General features: G+C 38.0%; 1 protein-coding gene across 2 annotated transcripts in view; it reads left to right on the top strand.

The window, feature by feature from the left end:
- The first annotated feature begins 561 nt into the window (after positions 1-561).
- The window catches only part of DAPP1 (dual adaptor of phosphotyrosine and 3-phosphoinositides 1), a 61209-nt gene continuing 39958 nt past the window's right edge, over positions 562-21812 (top strand). The window contains exon 1 of one of the 2 annotated variants that reach the window (XM_077142711.1): positions 562-783. In XM_077142711.1, coding sequence (XP_076998826.1) covers positions 683-783 — 101 coding nt within the window. In that variant the 5' untranslated portion in view covers positions 562-682. The remainder of the gene's footprint in view (positions 784-21812) is intronic. The other variant, XM_077142710.1, reaches the window with a different exon arrangement.

Below are 21812 nucleotides of genomic sequence, written 5' to 3'. Positions count from 1 at the left end.
GACTCTGGCAGTTCTAACATGCCCCATTAGATGGCCCAGATGGCCCTACAAACCTTTCTGGTCTTCTTCTTACCTAATCCTTGCATGGAGGAAACCATAGCTGTCTCTGAATCATCCCCAACCAGAACATCAAGGGATGTTGGAAAGCTTAGGTCATTAAGCAGAAATTTTGAGAACATGCTAAAAACCCAGCTTCAAGATTGATGCTAGTGATTTGACTCTGATTTCTTCACACATTCTAGAGGTGTTTTTGATGTTTGTGTGAGGGTGAGTGAGGGCATGCCCTCTCTTCCACAAACCAGGGGCTGATTGTACCAGGGAGAAGTTTTGGTTTGGCTTTAGGAGAAGAGTTTAGTCCAGGCCCAGTGGTGGTAGGGTCCTCCTCCTGTCCTTTCACAGAAACCACATATTGCGTGATGCAGTGTGGGTGTCCTCAGGGGTAGCTACCTAAGTTTGCCTACTTCCTGACTGACAGAACACCCCTGCCAGTGCCTCCCGGCAAGGGTGGTGAGTGTCACTGGGAGGAGCCGAGTTTCACAGTCTCACTTCCGTGCTGCCTGGAGAGTCACAGACACAACAGGTTCCTCTCAGTGAGGAACGAGAGAGGGTAAGGAGCAGCAGAGCCCGCTTCTCTCTGCCTCTTCCCCATTGCCCCTGCCAGGGACTTCGTGAAAGAGTGCGAATGGGCAGAGCAGAACTTCAAGAAGGGAAGATGACCGCCCAGGATCCCTCAGATCTGTGGAGCAGATCAGATGGAGAAGCTGAGCTGCTCCAAGACTTGGGGTAAGAGAGGAGATCCCCTTTGCCAAGTGCTTCCTGGGTGAATGCTAACCTGCCGTTCCCATCCGAACACCCACTTGAATGAATGATTATCTTCAAAACTCCATTTCTCTCTGTTACCACCCCCCCCCCCCCCCATTTTCTATCCTTCCCACTTTAACTCATTTGTGTCTGCTAGGTGTCTTCTTTTTAGGAACAAATTCCATGATAAAAACAGATTTTTTTTTTCCAGATGTAAAAACAGGTAGAATGAGAAAATGGGACAAAAAATTAAATTGGGTATGCTTTGCTGCTAGGGGTAAAGCTGGGATATGTGAGTTGATATTGCCTGGTTTACTTGACATTGTTCAGTTTATTAATAAGCGTGCTGTTAAAGGGTTTTGATCGTAAGATACACAAAAGTCTAACCCTCTGTAAAGGGACTTTTTCAAAAGAGAAAGAATGAGGAAGTTTCTGCAGCGATCGTGCATATGTGGTTCTTTCTCCTGACGCTCCATTTATGAGCGCTTGTGTACATCCATATCTGTCAGGGCAACTTTGAGCCTTTCAAATACTAATAATCCAGGAAGAGGACAAATGCATTAGTGTTCTTAAGTAGTCAGTTTCTAAAATCAAAGCAAAAATAAAACTATCTTACATTGTTACTCAGCTTTCAGTTGTGTGTTTGCAGGGTGGGATTTTGGAGGAAAAAGTGGGGAATGCAGAGAAATGAAGAGTAAGAGGGGCATAGAGAACGCTAGGAAGAAGCAAAAGGTGGATTGGGGACCCTGATCATCTGTTTGCTGCCTTTAAATGGAAGAAATGGGGAAATAAAGCAAGAAACAAACTCTAGAGAAACAAACACCTAATAATAATTGCCATAGAACTGCTAGTCAGTTACTAATTTAAAATTCCAGCAATTTTTTATTATAGCAAAGTCTCCTACAAGTTAAATTGATAACCCTTTACAAACAAATAACTGGTAAAACAGCAAAATAAAAGCATTTTGGGATACTTTAATATTCAAATTACCCAGTCAGACATATTCTCTCAAATGACAAATTTAACAAATATTCCTTTTTTTAAAAAATATAGTTTCCCAAATCTCAAAATGTATTAGGAAGTGCCAAAGTATTTGATTCTAAGTTTTAGATATTTAAATCAATAAATGAAAAAAGTCTCTAATTTCTCTTCTCCTTAATCTTCGCATGTGAGAGAAGGTTAGAATGAATCAGGGGTCAGGAAATTTTTTGTGTAAAGGGACAGATAATGAATAATTTAGGCGTAGTGGGCCATATCACCTCCATTACACAACTATTAATGTCTGTCGACGATGATAGCAGCTATAAACACAGAAACAAATGAATATGACTGTTTTGGGATGAAGCTTTATTTATGGACCCTGAAATTTTAACTCCTCATAATTTTCACTGGTCACGAAATGGTCTTCTTTTTTTCATCCATTTGGAAATGTAGAACCATTCTTGACTCACAGCCCATATGAAAACAGGTGCCAGGTAGGAATTGGTACTCAGTTTCTGGTTTGTTGACCTTGGGAATAAATCATCACAACCCAAATAAGTCGCTATCATGATGGAGATCATACTTTAGCGCTGATCTTCAACAGGTGTTAGTGTTCCAACCTTTCATATGAGGAAACTCAAGAGCAGAGAAGTCCAGCTGCCTGAGGTCCCAGAGCAGCTGGGTTCAAGGCCATGCTCCTTCTGTCAGACCAGGCCTCCTTCTTGCTGCGATGATCACTGTTGATCCATGCTTTTCACATACATCACCTCCTTCCATTTTCATCACAACTCTTTAGATACTGTACTGTTATACACATTTCATAAGTGCAGACTAAGTTAACCGGACTGTCTGGGTCAAAGGCCTGGTAAGTGAGCTTAGGGGACAGCTTTGGTCTGGCTTACCCCAAAGTTGATGCTCTTCCCAGGGCTTACCTATCAAAAGTTTTAATAATTAGTAATTGCTGGATCTCACCACATACCAGGCACTGTTTTAAGCTTACCTATCAAAAGTTTTAATAATTAGTAATTGCTGGATCTCACCACATACCAGGCACTGTTTTAAGCCGTTCACATTTAAGAACTGATTTAATTTTCACAGCAGCACTGTGAGGTAAGTACCATTACTAGTGTCATCCTTATTTCTAGAGGAGAAAAGTGAAGATCAGAGCTTTGCTCACGTGCCCAGCTTAGAGTACTAGCAAACCTTCTAACCTGGAGTTTTACTCTGAAGCCCACATGCTTAAGCACTAATCCTAAAGTCTAATTTCCATCAAATTTCTCTCTTCTAATAATATGAGCTGTAGTTATTACTGCTAGTCTAAACTGAGAAAAATGATGGTTCTGTAATTACCACTGCCAACAAGTATTACTACATTATTCCTTCTATTCTTCACATAATATGCATGCTCATATACACAGATCTCAGCCTAATTAGTCAGATCTTTACTGAATTTTGTGTAGATTTCATTTTGCAGGGTTAGAAAAAAATAGACTAGGCTAAGAAGAGCATTAGTAAAATCAAAGCTTTAGTGGGGCCTTTTTACAAAGCAGTGATACCAATTTAAACCATTAGCGTTTGTTCCCCTTCTATGCATAATTCTGTAATCTTGGATTCTAAAGATAGAAGGTGGTTTTTCTGTGGGTGTATGATAGTATGTAACTAGTGTGGAGTTTGATCTTTCCTTGACTTGAGTGAATTTCCTCTTCAGTTGTTGTGTTTTTCTGTTCCTTCTGTGGGTGATGTTGACTTCCACCCACTTGCACGTGGAAATCAGTCCACAGTCTCCACACAGGGTGGGTTCACTTTGCTTCATTCATTCTTCCGTTTAATCATGGATCCTTCTGTTGTATGCTGACCTAACGCAAGGCAGTGGTGGGGGAAGGACGGCTGTCATCTCCAAGAGATTACAGTACTGAGGATAGAGTGCACGTGCTCATGCAGCCATCACACAGGACAGTGTGGGCTGAGTGCTGTAAAGGTGGATAGATAAGGCACACTACAAATGACAGGAGGAAGGAGCAGCACTGCAAATGGTGATGATGTCCTTTGAACCAGTAAGATTATTATTGTTTAAAGATAGAAGAGATGACATTTCAGAAAGAGAAAATGGCCTGAGTAAAGGGATGAAAAGGGCAAAACACAATGAGTCAGAAAATAAAAAGAGCCCAGACTGACTCAGACCCTCCCAGTGCCTGGGACCTATGGATTTATAGTACAGGGATGATGAAAGAAACCCAGGCTGGAGGTTTGGTTAATCAGCATTCAGTCAGTCTTGCTCTAATCTTAACTCCCAGCATTTCTGCCTCCAGCCTGGTTCTATGAGAAAGCTTCCAGCTGGATTTCTTGTTCTAGTTTCACAACCATACTCTCAGCCCTTTCTCTCTCATTCTCTCTCTCTCTCCCCAGCTAATATCGTTTCTTACTTCCACCTGCAACCTGGGAGGATATATTTCTGTTCTGACTCCATCACCTCTGACTCCTACTCCCTTCTCCAGACCTGCCTGAAATTAGCCAGAGTCCATGCTTCTAGGTCTTACCACACACCTTGCACACCTCATGCACGCCCAGATTATCTGCGGTCATGCTCCATCTCACTCCCTGCCCACTGCTGCCTGCCCTCACTACTTCTCATTAGACTTCTTGGTTTAAAGATATTTATAACTCAAAAAATCATAAAGGTAATAATTTAACTTATTTTGGTAACACTGTAATAGTTCTGTAGAAGAATGTTCTTAATTTTTAGAGACATACTGTGTTATTGACAGTCAGTGTCACAATGTCTTTAATTTACTTTAAAACCATTCACCCCAAGAGTATATGAAGAAAATATGACAAAGGTTTAAGATTTCTCTCTGTAAAAATGGAATGTGGGTATTACCATTACTATTTTTTCTATCTTCTTGTAATGTTTGAAATTATTCATAATAAACTGTTAAAAATAGAACAACATTTGTATGTATTCACTATTGAAAGTTTAGGAAATAAAAGTTAGCCATATGTCTCCAACCCAACTTCTTCCTAGACTTTTAAAAATATTTTTTCTGTGAACACACACACACACAAACAAACCCAAATTGAATTGTAACCATACTGTATATATAATTTTGTTCTTGCTTCTTGATAGAATATTTTTTCATCACACTCTTCTTGTTCTGTCTCATAGCAGTTTCAGGGTCTACTCTTTCCTGGGTCAGCCTTTTCCTCGACATTAAAATTTGAATAGCTAGGTCAGTACAGATTCCAGAAAGCCTAAAATAGACTCTCTGTCTATTGAATGGACTTCAATCAATTGACAATATAGAGTCATTGAATATTGGTAGGGGTGAGAAATTACATGGTCATAATATTTTGTTTTTAGGAAGATTAACCTGGAAGCTTGAGAATGTTGGGTGCCAAAGGGTGCAGAGCCTAGAAAAGTGGTTAGTGAGGCAGTTCACAGGTGAATAAGAAACTAGAATACAATAATGACTTGGAAATAGTAAGAAATGAACAAGGGTGGAAGTCAGTCATTCCATTAAACCAAGCACAATAAATGATTCACAAGTAAACAAGAACTGGTTCTGCTTTTGCATGTATTTTTTAATTATATTAAAAAACTGAAGACCTTGGTTATCACAAATATCTTCTAATTTGTTCTTTGTTTTCTTTATCATTATAAATTTCTAAAGCTGCCCATGTACTTCCTATGCCTCTAGGGTTCTGACTCAACATCTTTAAAACATTGTTTTGTGTTGATTCTCCTGATAATCATAGAATCATCTTTGTGGCTATGAATGCTGAAGAACTGAGATGTTTGGCCCCTTGCTCCAGGCTAGAGCATAGTCACCTCCTTTTGATGGTGAATTTCTTTGAGTTATAGGTCATTCATCTTTCCTGCTCCATGGGAGCCCAGCTCTTGACACAGAGCATGTGTTTAAACATTTGTTGACTTGCCCCAGTTGGAGTTAAAACCAAGATCAGAATTCAAAACCCCCACCTTCAACCCATTGGGTTCCCCATTATGCTATCACCCTCAGACTCATTCAGTTCCTTTTAGCCCAAAGCTTTTGACTGGTGGAACAAATTGACATTTGTTAGAGGTATTATCTGAACTATGGAACAGAGAGGAGATGACTAATGGAACAAGAATCTACCTACAGTTTTTATATTCCCAAAAGTTTGGGGCGCCAAACTGAAAGTGAGCTTTCTGTCTCCTGCACTGACTTAAGACAATAAGTTGTCGGTGAAACTTATTAAAATTATTCATAATAAACTGTTAAAAATAGAACAACATTTGTATGTATTCACTACTGAAAGTTTAGGAAATAAAAGTTAGCCATATGTCTCCAACCCAACTTCTTCCTAGACTTTTAAAAATATTTTTTCTGTGAACACACACACACAAACAAACCCAACACACACAGTCCAAAAAGACAATTATCTTGAAGCAGAAATTTTATGAGGTATTAGCTGCAATAATTACCATACTAAGGCCAGAGTTAAGCTTGATTTTGCTCAGAGAAGAGTCCTCCTGAGAGAACCTTTGGTTTTTGATCTCTGCCCAGCCATTGTAGGCCTCCTCAAGTTCTTATCTATGAATATTTTTTCTAGTTAGTCTCTGAAGCTTTGCGCCCCATTCAAACCCTACTACCATAGGGAGCAGCAGTGCTTTTTTGACCTTGTGGTAATTGCTGTGCCATCAAGCTGACACGGGGACTTAACAGAAGAAACTGCCAGAATGAGATGCCATTGCCCCCCCCCCCCTCAAATCAGTGACTGCCACTTGGGTCTTTCTAAGTCCCAGACTTCACTGGGTTGTTGAATCTCCCAGCCTGGCTTTCTGGGTCTCTCTTTTGTTTCTCTTCCTCTGTCTCCTGTATCTCTTGGTTTGAACTTGTATTTGTGTTCCCTGAGTCACTGTCTCTACATGCTTCTGGCTATCTGTGGGAACCCTGTGTGCTCTCTGTCTCTGAGTTTTGCATCTCTATCTTCCTATGTCTCTGTCTACAGCTCTGTGACTTTTGTGTTTTGGCTCCTTGTGCCACTCTGTATCTCTGAACCTCTGAGTCTCTGTCTCTGTCTATCTCTGTGTTCCCATTTCTTGGAACCTCTTGCCTCATTCATTCCTTAGACTCCTCCCAAGAACATGTTAGTCCTAGTTTGCAACTACCACGAATTCTCTTCACTCTCAGTCCTCATTTTCTTTAGCTGAGCTTTGATTTCCACCAGAAAACCTGGGGCCTGCCTTTCATTCATAGTTTGATGAGATGAGATACTCATACATTCTGCCTCTGTCATCACTCAGGAATGTTTCCAAAAGCCTGGGGCAAATGGCCTCACCTATTTAGCTCTGTTTGTCAGCAGGTGTAAATGTGGGCATTTAGAAGAGTAATATGAAAAGCTACAACCTGGTTCCATCACAGAAACCTCCCTAATAGAAAGACTGTAGGGAGCCATATCTATACATCATGCTGCTCCCATCTGAGAACTTATTGGAAGTTTCAAAATACTATATAAGCCCTCTGCTTGGTTCTCCATACTTGGGCAGAGCCCATTGCCATGATCACTGGAAAGATAGCCCACATTTGTGAATAAGGTTCTTAACATCTTTATATTGACAACACTAATACCTCTTAGATATCTTATAGCTAGACTACAATACAATTTGTAGCACTCACAACTATTAGTTGAATAAGACATTTCCTTATTCTAAACCATTATTTCTGATGTCATATAGAGCAAAGAGTTGTAATTTTTCACCAGAGTGAAGTATCTAGCACCAACACTATGAGCAAATGAATACACATAAAATTAGACGACCAAACAATCCCACAGAATGACTCAAGTGCCCAGGACAGATTAACCCAAGTAAAGACTGCTTTAGAGTGGGAATGCCTAACAGATTCATCTTATTTCCTATCAACATTGTGTTCTAGAAGAATCCTCAAGCTGAGTCTAGGCACAGCCTGAAGAAAGTCGAATCAATTAGCTAAATCATCCATGGCCTGGAATAAGGAAGCAGTTATCATATGTCATTCATATGTCATGCATTTGTCATCTTTGGTCTAGAGAATTCAGAAAGCATGTAGGTCACTCAAAAGTAAGAACAATTTTGAAAATGAAGAAAAAAGAGAAAATCTTCTAAAGAAGAGCAGCTTTTATTACTATTCTGCTTCAGGGCCTTTTAATTGCTTTCACAATCAGAAGTTTCTGTTCTTACTTTGGGTCTAAATGTATTCCCTCTTTTTAACACTGATGTGAGAGTCTAGATTCTATATCACTTCTCTTTCTTGGCAGAAAGGGGGGGCGGGGAAATGTCACCAAATATATGAATAATGTGTAAACATGGAGTACTAAGAAATTTTTAAAAGAAATATTTTTATTAAGAAATCTTCACATGCATACTTCCCGTACATTGTATACAACCAGTGACTCACAGTATCATCACATAGTTGTGTATGCATTACCATGATTTTTTTTAGAACATTTGCATCACTCCAGAAAAAGAAATAAAAAGAAAAAGAGAAAACACACATACCATACATCTTACCCCTCCTTCTCATTGACCACTACTATTTCCATCTACCCAATATATTTTACCCTTTGGCCCCCCTCTTATTTATTTTTTATCCACATTTTTTAACTCATCTGACTATACCCTGGATAAAATGAGTATCAGACACAAGTTTTTCAAAATCACACAGTCACATTGTAAATGTTATATCTTTATATAATCATTTCAAGAATCAAGGTTACTGAAACACAGTTCAACAGTTTCAGGTACTTCCCTCCAGCCACTCCAACACACCATAAACTAAAAAGGAATATCTATATAATGCATAAAAATAATCTCCAGGATAGCCTCTCAACTCTGTTTGAAATCTCTCAGCCACTGCAACTTTATTTGTCTCATTTCTCTCTTCCCCCTTTTGATCAAGAAGGCTTTCTCAATCGGGCCCTGGCTCATCCCGGGATTTTTATCCCATGTTGCCAGGGAGATTTACACCCCTGGGAGTCACGTTCCACATAGGAAGGAGGGTAGTGAGTTCATCTGCCAAGTTGGCCTAGAGAGTGAGCCACATCTGAGCTATAAAAGAGGTTCTCTGAGGGTGACTTTCAGGCCTAATTTTAAAAAGGCCTATCCTTTGCAGGAATAAGTTTTATAGGGGCAGACCCCAAGATCAAGGGCTCAGCCTATTGATTTGGTTTTCCCCACTGCCTGGGAGAATATCAGATATTCTCCACATGAAGAAGTTGAATATTTCCTCCTTTCTCCCCAGTCCCTCAACAGGACTTTGCAAATACTTCTTTATTCACTGCCCAAATTACTCTGGGATTTATCAGGACATCACACTAATCTGGATAAACCAACAAAATCTCATGCCCTATTCAAGATTTGATATACTTAAGGTGTTCAACTAAAACTGACCATACAAGTTAAATTAGGGAATGCACAACCCAAAATACAAATTTTTCACCCAATAAACATCCCTCTCTTTAGTCTCACACAGAAGTCGAAGTTTTAAAATACGGACGATATCATCCTTTATCCTGTATTGTGATTTGCCTTAGTCCTACTGAGATCAGCTTCATTCATATCTCTTATTTGAAGCCTGATCACTTTTTCAACTTTTTAAACAGCTTCAGAGCATTATTTAAACTTATTATATATTGTGTGTGTGTGTGCTGAGAACAGTATGTAGCATATATAGTGAATGCAAATTGTGGTGGAAACCAGATGCAGGATCCTAAGGCTGAAAGGGACCTTGGAGAGTGTCTAATGCCTCAACCCTTCATCTCTGCTCCCAGGGTGAAAAGTTCCATTACAGAAATTAAATAATAAAATGATTAACATTTAAATAAAGACAAAATTATTTTCCTTTCTGTTAATTAGATAATGAATAGAATTTCTCCATTTAAACATTTTTCACTCAAAAATTTTTATTTTTTTATTATTAAAACCAATCAACATACAATATGAACATTTTTTTCTTTTTTTCATCACGTAGTTGTATATTCATCATCATGATCATTACTAAGAAATTTTTTCATCAAGAACCGTACACTCTAAATGGATGTGAGATTCATGTTTTAAAATGCAAACTTACTTTCTGTGTCCACTTGTATCACCCTGGATCATTTTGCATCACTCGCCATCATAGACCCTCTGTTGCAGCTGGGCATTGTGTTTCCTGTATATACCATGCACATGTCAACTTCAATGCCATGGCTTAAGCCTTTCCTCCTCTTAGAGTGCCCTTTTCTCTTACCATATAATGAATTCTGCATTCATTCTTCAAGTTACATCTCACCATGTTCCTCCTCCACAAAGCTTTGCCTGGTGAGTCCAGCCCTCTGTCAGCTCTCCCTCTTATGTCATTTACTGTCCTTATCCTTATCTGTTGATTTTCTCTTCTTTTTTTCTCTTGTAGTGCTTTTCTTCATTAATTTTTAATTTTTTAAAAAAGTATAATAAACTCAAACATTCTTAACAAATGATCACTCCATTCTACATATATAATCAGTAATTCACAATAGCATCACATAGTTGCATATTCATCATTATGATCATTTCTTAGAACATTTGCATCAATTCAGAAAAAGAAATAAAAAGAAAACAGAAAAAATTGATACATACCATACCCCTTACCCCTCCCTTTCATTGATCACTAACATTTCAGTTACTAAATTTATTTTAACATTTGTTCCCCCTATTATTTATTTATTTTTAATCCATATGTTTTACTCATCTGTCAATAAGGTAGATAAAAGAAGCATCAGACACAAGGTTTTCACAATCACACAGTCACATTGCAAAAGCTGTATCATTATACAATCATCTTCAAGAAACCTGGCTGCTGGAACACAGCTCTACATTTTCAGGCAGTTCCCTCCAGCCTCTCCATTACATTTTGAATAACAAGGTTGTCCCCACTGCTTGTGAGAATATCAAGAGGTTCTTTTTGGGGGTGACTCTTAGTCCTAATTTTAAGTAGGCTTGACTTATCCTTTGTGGGGTGAAGCTTCATATGAACAAACCTCAAAATTAGGGACTCAGCTTATTGCTTTGGTTGTCTTGTAATTTCTTGCTTGACCCATGGTTGTTTAAGAGTGTGTTGTTGAGCCTCCATATATTTGTGAATTTTCTGGTCCTCTGCCTATTATTGATTTCCAACTTCATTCATTTATGATCTGAGAAAGTGTTTTGTATGATTTCAATCTTTTTAAATTTATTGAGACTTTCTTTGTGACACAGCATATGGTCTATCCTTGAGAATGATCATGAGCTCTTGAGAAAAAGGTGTATCCTGCTATTGTGGGGTGTAATGTTCTATAAATGTCTGTTAAGTCTAGCTCATTTATTGTATTATTCAAGTTCTCTGTTTCTTTATTGATCCTCTGTCTAGGTGTTCTGTCCATTGATGAGAGTGGGGAATTGAAGTCTCCAGCTATTATGGTAGATGTGTCTATTTCTATTTTCAGAGTTTTCAGTGTTTGCTTCATGTATTTTGAAGCATTCTGGCTCAGTGTATCAATATTTATGATTGTTATGCCTTCTTGTTGAATTGTGCCTTTTATTAATACATAGTGTCCTTTGTCTCTTTTAACTGTTTTACATTTGAAGTCTAATTTGTTGGATATTAGTATAGCTAATTCTGCTCTTTTCTGATTTTTATTTGCATGAAATATCTTTTCCTAACCTTTCACTTTCAACTTATGTTTATCCCTGGGTCTAAAATGTGTTTCTTGTAGACAGCATATAGATGGGTCCTGCTTTCTAATCCATTCTGCCAGTTTATGTCTTTTGATGGGGAGTTTAATCCATTAACATTTAGTGTTATTACTGTTTGGGTAGTACTTTCCTCTACCATTTTGCCTTTTGGATTTTATATGTCATATCTAATTTTTCTTCTTTTTACCTTTACTCTATTTTCTATGTTAACTTCCAAATCCTTCATTTTTCCCTCCCCATAAAACCATTTAATACTCTGCTTTGCCCTCTTGGCTTCCTCTTCAGATGCCGAACACTGTGAACTTAAAACATCAAGGTTATTGAAATGAAAGAACCAAGAGTCCTTATCCATGATTCTGAAAATTTAAACTGAATAATAGTCTTCATAAATGCAGGTTATAATTCAGCAGGTCTAGGATCATGCTTGAGAATATGCTTTCCTAACAAGCTCCTAGTTGGTGCTGAAGCTGCTGATACATAGATTAGGGAGAAAAGCTTTCATCTTAGTTTTCAAATAGCAGTTACAACCCATTAGTGGTGTAAAGACAATTTAGTGGTTCATAATTAACATTTTTAAAAAATAAATAGAAGACAATAGAAAAGACTCATTCAGGTAAATTGCATATAATAAAGATACATATGACTTCCTATACTTTTTTATATGTGAGTGTTTGTGATATACTATACATATATTGGGAGTGATCTAAAGTGCATTCTCTACTGTTTTGATCCAAAAAGTTTGGAAACCTCTCCTTTAAAGTACAGATCACAATGAGATATTAAATTAAGTTAAGGCAATAAAACCCAATGGGATAGAAAACTATGAAGCTCCAAAATACTGATCAATTTCCCAGAAGGTTGTAGCATGAAGAGGCTCTGGAATGGAAAGGAGAGGTCTGTGCTGAGGACCACCTTTCTGGATGTACCCTTATCTGCTTTCTCTGTGGTTGAGTTTATTTCCTGTACCTTTTCTGAGAGACAGCCATGAGCATTCTTTAGTGGGTGGATGTTTCCTAATTTGTTATTGTATCATGGAAGTGATAACACCACTGTCTCCTTCAAGATCAACTGCTATTTTTGCTAATCTCACAAACCCAGTGCAAATATTATTTTGAAGCTTGATTAGTCTCAGCTCTGTTGACTCTAGTATTAGCCTTGAGACATAATTATGCCAAACATCGGACTTGGGGAAAAAAGAAGAATTTGACACTGATTCAAATTTAATTGTTATAAATAGTGGTATTTTATGGTCTTTTTTTTTTTTTTTTTTTTTTTTTTACCTTTTCAGGGAAAACAGAACCAAAATAATAATTATTGTTTCCATAAAATGAACCTTACTTATTCCAAATCATGTGAAACCATATTCTCAGCACCTAGCACAATGCTTAACATATTCCTAATATATTGTTTATTTAACAATACTTGTAGCTTGTTCCCTTTTGCAAGAGTTAATAGAATCATATAAAAAGTTTATAAAAGAAGACAGTAGGAATACACGAAAATAAGAGGGTTCTCTTACTAGGTATTATTACTAGTTTCCTTAATGGATGAGGAAACTGAGTCATTTGCATAGGGTCGCAGAGCTAATATGTTAATGGTCATTGGTGGATGGACTAGCTGAGGAAGAGACTGAAGACAAAAGTGTGGCTTCTCCTTGCCATGGTTCTTACCGACACTCTATGGATCTTTGTGATCAAGACTTGGTGCTCATTAGCATTCATTTCTAGTGGTATTCCCCAGTAGTAAAGTGGTTTCTTACTGCACTAAATTCTAAAAACATCAATCTTCTAAGTGCAGCTGGGAGAGCTATGACAGAGCAGCAGCAGAAAAGTGACTTAATTGGGAGCTGGAATCAACAGTAAATTCAGTGTGAATCAGCCGTGTAGTGTAACCGTGAAGAAACTAATGCAATCCCAGGCTGCCTTAACGCATGCCCGGTAACTACAGTAAGGAGATACTGTGCTGCTTTATTTGCAGTCAGCTCTTACCTTTAGGATGGGTTTTTAAAATTTAGCAGGTGTTCAGAAAGCATTCTGTTCCTGAGTAATTAATGACTGGAGGCCCATCAGAAAAAGAGAAAGTAAAGATGATAGAAACAGAAAAAAGTGCATGCTAAATGTTTTCAACTATTTGTATGGTAGCGTTTATATGACTCCAAGAAGTAGCTCTTAGACCATCTGTTGAAAGCTATACAGAAAGAAATGTCAGTTTAGTGGAGGCAAGCATTTTCTGTTCATCAGTCACAGAAGGATGGAGTGACCTGGTCTGTACAAATAGTGAGCTCCCCATCATTAGCAATATTTAGGCGAAAGTTGGATACGAGCCTTGCCAGAGATTAGACATTATTCAGACTGTGTACAAATCAAAAGGAATATAAACTGAACTGAAGATTGTGGCTTTCACTCGCATGGGGGATTATATGTGGCTTTTACCTATTAAGTTAAGCATTTTTTAATTGTTTGATTTAAAAAAAATAAAAAACATATCTGACTTTTGCAGTTACCAGAAATGAGTTTACTCTGAAGGTAGTGAAGCTCAGGGCCCCTGCTTTGCTCAGATCTTAGTGAAGTGATTAATAAATGTAGTCAATTAAAAGAGTATTTAAAATTAGTCCCTGTATATTTGAAATGTTTTGGAAATCTTACGTATATGAAAGAAACTTGATAACATTTCCTGAATCCCCAAAACTTCATTACCCATATCAGGTTCTGAAGCTGAAAATAACATTTATACCCTATTGATAATTTTTTTTTTAAGTATTCTAGATCAAAAGTGGCAACAAGAGGAAGCTGGCAAAATAGGGAGCTCCCAGACTCAGTTCTTCCACCAAAACAATTATTAAATAGGTAGGACCTGTCTGAAACAATTATTTTGAAACTTCAGTAGACAGAAGAACACTGTACTTTATCCAGGCAAGAGTAGGAGGAGGAGGCTGATAAATTATATAATGAACCAAAAATTTTTCTCTCCATGCAGCAACTATCACTGCCCATCCCACACTTTCGCAGCAGGCTGCCTTGGGGTCCAGTCCTTGGCTACCAGCTGATGACAAAAAAGGACATAAAAATCCTCTTCCCCAAGAACAGGAGGGTGCATGGCAGGTCACTGATCACAACTTTTGATTAGCAAATTCAGATCACTGGGTTTCTGGCTCTGAAGGCAACCATTACTTCAACCCTGCCCTGGAAAAGGTGCTGGCAGCCATTGTTCTAATCTTTCCTGTACAGGGGTGGAAGCAGTGGAGACTTAAAGATTCCAGGCTTCCTCTGAGCTGTGGGCGGAAGCTACCTGAAGAGCTGCATTTGGTGTGCCGGCCGAGAAAGCTCAGCTTTGTCTGCTGGAGACATTTTTGGCACCCTTCCTAACCTCCATAAGATGCTCTGGAATTGGTCCGCACCCCCTTTGTCAGGGTCCATGGCCTGTTTTATCTGGGAAAGACTGAATTTGGGAAGTCCTCTCCAGGGTGACCCTCCTCCCAGAATCCTCCCTGTAGGCAAAAGCAATGTGAGACAGTGAAAGGAGTATAAAAAACTATAGAGAAGACAGTCTGAGACAAAGGTCTGCCAGCTTCAGACACCTGGGAGAGGGAGATTTATCCCTCTGCAAACAAAGAACCTTCAAAATAACTAATAGGCAAAGACCAGGATAGATAGAGAGTAAGACAGGAAAACCCTGCACAGTGCATTCACTGTGGCCAGACCCTTCTGATAGTAGGGCTGAAGTTCAAGACTATCTCTGTTATATCACCAGCTGTTTACAGAACAAAGAAACTGCCATCCCAGCAGGTAAAACCTAGAATTAACATTTTGAAATATTAAAATGTACAATGTGCAACCAAACAGCACAAGACAAAGAAATGGAAGGTAATGATCCATCCAAAGGAAGGAGATAAAAATACAGAACACACCAACAAAGAAAACCAGAATGTAGATATACCAAAAAAAAAGCCTTTAAAGAAAGATCTTAAAAATGTTTAAGGAGATGAAAGAAAGCACAGAGAAAGAACTACAGGATATTAGGAAACAATGAATAAACAATATGAGAGTCATAGTAAAGAATTAGAAATTCTACAAAGGAACAAGACAGAACCATTGGAGTTAAAGACCACAATAAGTGATATGAAAAATTTCCAGGAGGGTTTCAAGAGCAACTTGGAACTGGCAGAAGAATCAGTGAACTAGAAGACAAGACACTTGAAATGAGTCAGGCTGAGGAACAGAAAGTAAAAAAAAAAAACATATTAAAAGCAAAAATAGTCTAAGACAGCTATGGGACATGATCAAGCACATTGTATACATGTTATGGGAGTCCCAGAAGAAGAAAAAAGAGAGAAAGGGGCAGAAGGATTAGTCAAAAAATAATGAAAGACAATTTCCAGAACTTAGCAAAATACATGAGTATGCACATTCAAGAGACTCAGAGAACACCAAGCAGGACAAACATGAATAAAAATACACACCATCATATATTGATTACACTATCAAATGTAAAGGACAAGGAGAGAGTTCTGAAGGCTACAAGAAAAAAGTAACATTATACAGACAAGGGAATCTGAATGAGATTGAATTCTGATTTCTCATCAGAAACTATGGAAGCAAGAAGGCAGTGGTTTGAAATACTTAAAATGTTGAAGGAGAACAACTGCCAGCTAAGAATTTTGCATCCAAAGAGACTGTCTTTCCGAAATGAGGGAGACTTTGACACATCTGTCAACAGAGCAGCCTGCAGCAAACATCTGCAGGATGAGTCATTTTTCAGCAGCAAGTTGCTCTTGAATCCTTCTGACCTTTCCCTGCATCTTTTTGAGTTTCTTAGGCTTGCTGTAATAAAGCACTGAAAAACTGGGTGGCTTAAAACCATGGAATTTATTGTCCTGTGATCCTGGAGGGCCAGAAGCCCAAAATCAAGGTGTCAGCAGGCCCATATGACATCTGAAACCTTAGATGTGGCCCCTGCCCTGTTTAAGATGGAGGAGTGAGATGCTTTGCAGCTCTTACTCTCATAGAAGCTTTTTGTTTGTTTGCTTTGGCTTTTTAAAAGGGGGAATTTATTAAGTTGCAAGTTTACGTTCTAAGGCCATGAAACTGTCCCAATTAAAGCAAGGCTATAGAAAAGTCCAATCTATAGCATCCAGGAAAAGATACCTTGGTTCAAGAAGGCCAATGATGTTCAGGGTTTCTGTCTCAACTGGAAAGGCCCATAGCAAATATGGTTCTCATAGAATCTTTGAACAACCAATAAGAACTGGCAGGAACATCTTTCTGAAGGCTCCAGAAAACAGTTAAGGGATTGCAGTAACATGGAGAGCACCCAATCAAGAAAAGGGCCACTTAAAAGTGGCAGAATCTCCTGCAACCCTGCCTGGCCCCTCCCTGATCCCTTGCCAGCTTGGTGTGGAGCTTGCTCCCAGTGCAGATCTCTGGTCTCTGTTCTGGAGGGAGTAGGTAGAGTGACCTTATGTACATACTGGGAACATGTATGCCTGGCCCAACGTGTCTGGTGGTGGCCTGAGAGACTCACTGTCCCAGAACTTGCACTGGGTGTGGAAGGCACCTCACCCAGCTTTCCTACAGAATGTTGTGGGAGAGCAGTCAGGTTCTGCTGCCTGGGACAAAGGATTGCTAGTTGTAGGACATATAGTGCTGTTCCAAGAACCCAGAAAACTGTTCACTGAGGAAGAGGGGACATTCCATATGTACATGCCCAAGAAGAGAAGCATGCAGAAAGTATCAGGGAGGACTTGGCATTTTAGCCTGAAGCTTTTCTCCAAACTCATTGCATGGATAAGCCCTGAAGTTGAGCACTTACATGGTCAATCTGCAAAAACTGGGAAAAGTCTTGTCTTCCTTCCTTCTTACCTTCCTTCCTCCTTCCTTCCCTCTCTCCTTCTTTCTTCTTCTCTCCCTCTTTCTTTCTTTCTTTCTCTTCCTCCCTCCTTCCCTCCCTCCCTCCCTCCTTCCCTTTCTTCCTTCCTTTCTTACTAGCTCCTGCCATTCAAGGAAAGCTCTGTCATAATACAAGCTGGTAACAAGCTGAAGGAACAGATGCCTCCAAGTCTAAATTCTAGTGAAACATATTAAAATATAAAAAGTTCAGGTTTCAACAAATGATAATAAAGCATACAAAGAAAGAGGAAGTGGCAGCCCGGGCAAAGGAGAAGAATTAAGCATTAGAGACCATCAATGAGGAGACCAGACCTGGGATATACGAGACAAATACTTTTAAAATGGTCCTAGATCTGCTCAAAGAGCTAAAGGGAAATGCGGACAAAGTATTAAAGTAAACCAGGAAAATGACAGATGAACACAAAGGAAATATCAATAGAAAGGTGGGAATTAAGAAAAAGGAGCAAACAGAGGTGAAGAGCATAATAACAGAAATGTAAAATTCCCTAGAGGGGTTCAACAAAAGATTCCTTATAGGGGGATTTACAGAAGGAAGAGTCAATGAGCTTGGAGATAAAACTATTGAAATTATTCAATGTGAGGTGCAGAAAGTAAAAAAGGATGAAGAAAAGTGAGTAGAGCCTGAGGAACCTGTGGGACACCATCAAATGTACCAATATACACGTTGTGGGAGTTCCAGAAGGAGAAGAAAGAGAGAAAGGAGCAGAGAGAATATTCAAAGAAATAATAGCTGAAAACTTTCCAAATTTAGCAAAGAACATGAATATACATATTCAAGGTAGTCAAGGAACTCCACCAGGATAAACCCAAGTAGACCCACACTGTGCCATATTATAGTCAAACTGTTGAATGCTAAAGATAAAAAGAAAATTCTGAAAGCTGTGAGGGAGGAACAATTTGTCATATACAAGGGAGCCTCAATAAGACTAAGTTCAGATTTCTCATCAGAAACGAGGGGGGCAAGAAGGCATGGGAAAACATATTTGAAAAGTTGAAGGCAAAAATTTGTCAACCAAAAATTCTGTGTCTCACAAAACAAACTTTCAAAAATGGGACACCAGACCTGTCCTGCAAGAAATGTTAAAAAGATTTCTAAAGGTTGAAAGGAAAAAACACTAGACAATTGACTGAAGTTATATGAAGAAATAAAGATCTCTGGTAAAGACAATGACATGGGTAAATATAAATATCAGTACTATTGTATTTTTGATTTGTAAATTCCATTCTTCATTTCCTACAGGAGCTAAAGGGCAAATGTATAAAATATAATGAGAAATCAGTGGTTTTGAACTCATAATGTATAAATATGTAATTTTGTGACAAGAACTAAATAAAGGGAGAAGGATGGAAGGGTATAGGGACATAGCTTATTTATTCTATTGAAATAGTTAAGTTGGTATCAAAGCAAATGAACTTGCTATAGATTAGGATGTTATATTTAAGCCCTATAGTAACCATAAAGAGAATATCAGAAAATATGTGAACTCATAGGGACAAATGTAGAGTAGAGGTTACTAGGTTCCAGGGGCAGGGGCAATGGGGAGTTAATGCAAAATGAATGTAAGCTTTCTGTTTAGGGTGCAGGGAAAGGTCTCATAATGGGTAGTGGTAAGGATATTGCAGCATTGTAAATGTGATTAATCTCATTGAATGGCTTGGTAATGTCTGAAATGGGAAGTTTATGTTGTATATATATTTCCAGGATTAAAAAAAAAAAAAGGAAAGAGAAACTAAAGAGATAACAACAACTAAGTGCAATATGTGTTACAGGATGGGATCTAACAAGGGAAGGGAAAAGCCTCAAAAGGACATTACTGGGACATAAAAAATTGCAATTTAGAATAGACTTTATGTGAACATTAAATTTATTGAACTTGATAACTGCTTTAAGGAAATTACATAAGTGAATATCCTTGTTCATAGGAAACATTCATGAAAGTATTATGTGTTCAAGGATTATTATGTGTTCAATCTGCTCTTGAATGTTCAGAAGATAGATAGATGATAGAAAAATAGTACAACAAAGGTGGTAAAACATTAAAATTGGTGGATCTAGGTATCTGAGGGTAGGGCTGGGAGTTTGCTGGAGTTCTCTGCATGGAGTTGGTTTTATTTTTGCAACTGTCCTATAAGTTTGAAATAATTTCAAAATAAAAAGTGAAATAAATAAAGAAAAAAAATGAAGGAGAGATTAAAACATTCTCGGAGAAACATAAGCTGAGAAAGGACATCATCATCAAACCTGCCCTAAAAACAATGAAAAAGAGAGTTCTTCAGACTGAAATGAAACAGTGGATAGTAGTTCAAAGCAGCATAAATAAAGACATCCGGTAAAGGTAATCATTTGGGTAATCATAATACCAGTATTATTGAATTATATTGTTTGGGGTGTAACTCCAATTCTTACTTCCTATAGGTATTAAAATGCAAATGCATAAAAAGTAATGATAAATCTATGTGTTTGAACATACAATGTACAAAGATATAGGTGGTAAGAAGTACAAAAAAATTTGTAGGGGGACAAAGAAGTATAGGAATAGTATAAGCACACACTATCAAAGCTAAGGTGGCATGAAATCACATATAATTGCTTTATACTTAGGATGTTAAATTTTAACCCTGTGGTAATCACAAGGAAAACAGGTGAAAAATATATCCAGATAGAAATGAGAAGTCACTTAATACAGTACAAAATAAGAACGCAAGTAAATATAAAAATAGGCTTTAATAGAAGTTAGGGACAAAAAAGGTATAAGTCTTATAAAGGCTGAATGCAAAAATTGCAGAAGAAAGACCTGTATTATCATTAATGACTTTAAATGTAAATGGATTAAACTCTCCAACGAAAAGGCAGAGATTGGCAGAATGGATAAAAAAAGCAAGACCCAACTATATACTGTCTGCAAGAGACTCTCCTTAGAGTCAAAGATATGAGTGGGTTGACAATGAAAGAATGGAAAAAAGTATACCATACAATTAATAAGCAAAAGAGAGGCAGGGTGGCTATATTCATAGTGGATAAAATAGACTTTAAGTAAAAAACGGTTACAGGGGACAAAAGTCAACTCAAAATGGATCAAAGGCCCAATATAAAAGCCAGAACTATCAAACTCCAAGAAGAAAACATAGGGACTCATCTTCAGGGCCTAGTGTTAGACAATGGTTTCTTAGATTTACACCCAGAGCACAAGCAACAAAAGAAAAAATAGATGAATGGACCTTATCAAAATGAAAATTTTACTCCTGAAAGAACTTTATCATGAAAGTAAATAGGCAGCTTAGGGCAGGCCATGGTGGCTCAGCAGGCAGAGTTCTCACCTGCTATGCTAGAGTCCTGGGTTTGATTTCTGGTGCCTGCAAAAAACAAAAAACAAACAAAAAAAAACAACTACACCATGGAAGAAAATATTTGGAAACCTTTAAGAAATTAATATACAGTATATATAAAGAAATTCTTCAACTTAACAAAAAGACAACCCGGTTAAAAAATGGGCAAAACCAGAGAAGCTGAGAGACAAGTATATATCCGCAGAAGCTAAGAAAGAAAACTACTGAAGCCAGAAGCTGGAAGTAATGAAATCTGGAAGAGAAGAAAGAGGGCATTGTCATGTGCTTTCCCACATGATAGAGGAGACCAAGGTCACCAGTAATAGGTATTCAGAGAAGGTATTATCCTGTTGATGCCTTAAGTTGAAAGTTTTCACAGTCTTAGATTGTAAACTTGTAAGCTAATGAATAGCCATTGTTAAAAAAAAAAAAGGCAAAACAGTTGTTAGACATCCTTCAAAGAAGATATACAAATGGCCAGAAAGCACATGAAATGATGCACATCATCATTAGTCTTCAGGGAAATGGAAATCAAACCCACAATGATCATGTCACACCCATTAGAATAGCTCCTATTAAAAAAAAAACAGAAAGTAACAAGTGTTAGAAAGGAGGTGGAGAAATAGGAACACTCATTCATTGCTGGTGGCAATGTAAGCTGCTACAGCTTCTGTGGGAGATAGGCAGTTCCTCAGAAAGCTAAATATAGAACTACTATATGACCCAGCAATCCCACTACTATGTATACACCTCAAAAAATTTAAAGCAGGGACTCAGATATTTGCACACCAATGTTCATGGCAGCATTATTCACAATTGCCAAAAGATGGAAATAACAGAAGTGTCCATCAACTGATGAATGGATAAATAAAATGTGCTATATACACACATGGAATATATTTAAGCCACTAAAAAGAAAGAAGTCCAGATACATGCAGCAGCATGGTTGAACCTTGAAGACATCATGTTGAGTAAAATAAGCCAGACACAGAGGGATAAATATTATATGATCTCAATGATTTGAAGCAATTAGAATAAGCCAGCTCATAGAGTCAGAATCTAGAACATCGGTGTGCTAGTTTAAA

Source organism: Tamandua tetradactyla, chromosome 24 (assembly GCF_023851605.1).
Source record: "Tamandua tetradactyla isolate mTamTet1 chromosome 24, mTamTet1.pri, whole genome shotgun sequence".
NCBI classification, from domain to species: domain Eukaryota; kingdom Metazoa; phylum Chordata; class Mammalia; order Pilosa; family Myrmecophagidae; genus Tamandua; species Tamandua tetradactyla.
Note: the sequence above shows the minus strand (reverse complement) of the source record. Positions and strands in the feature narration are given on the sequence as shown.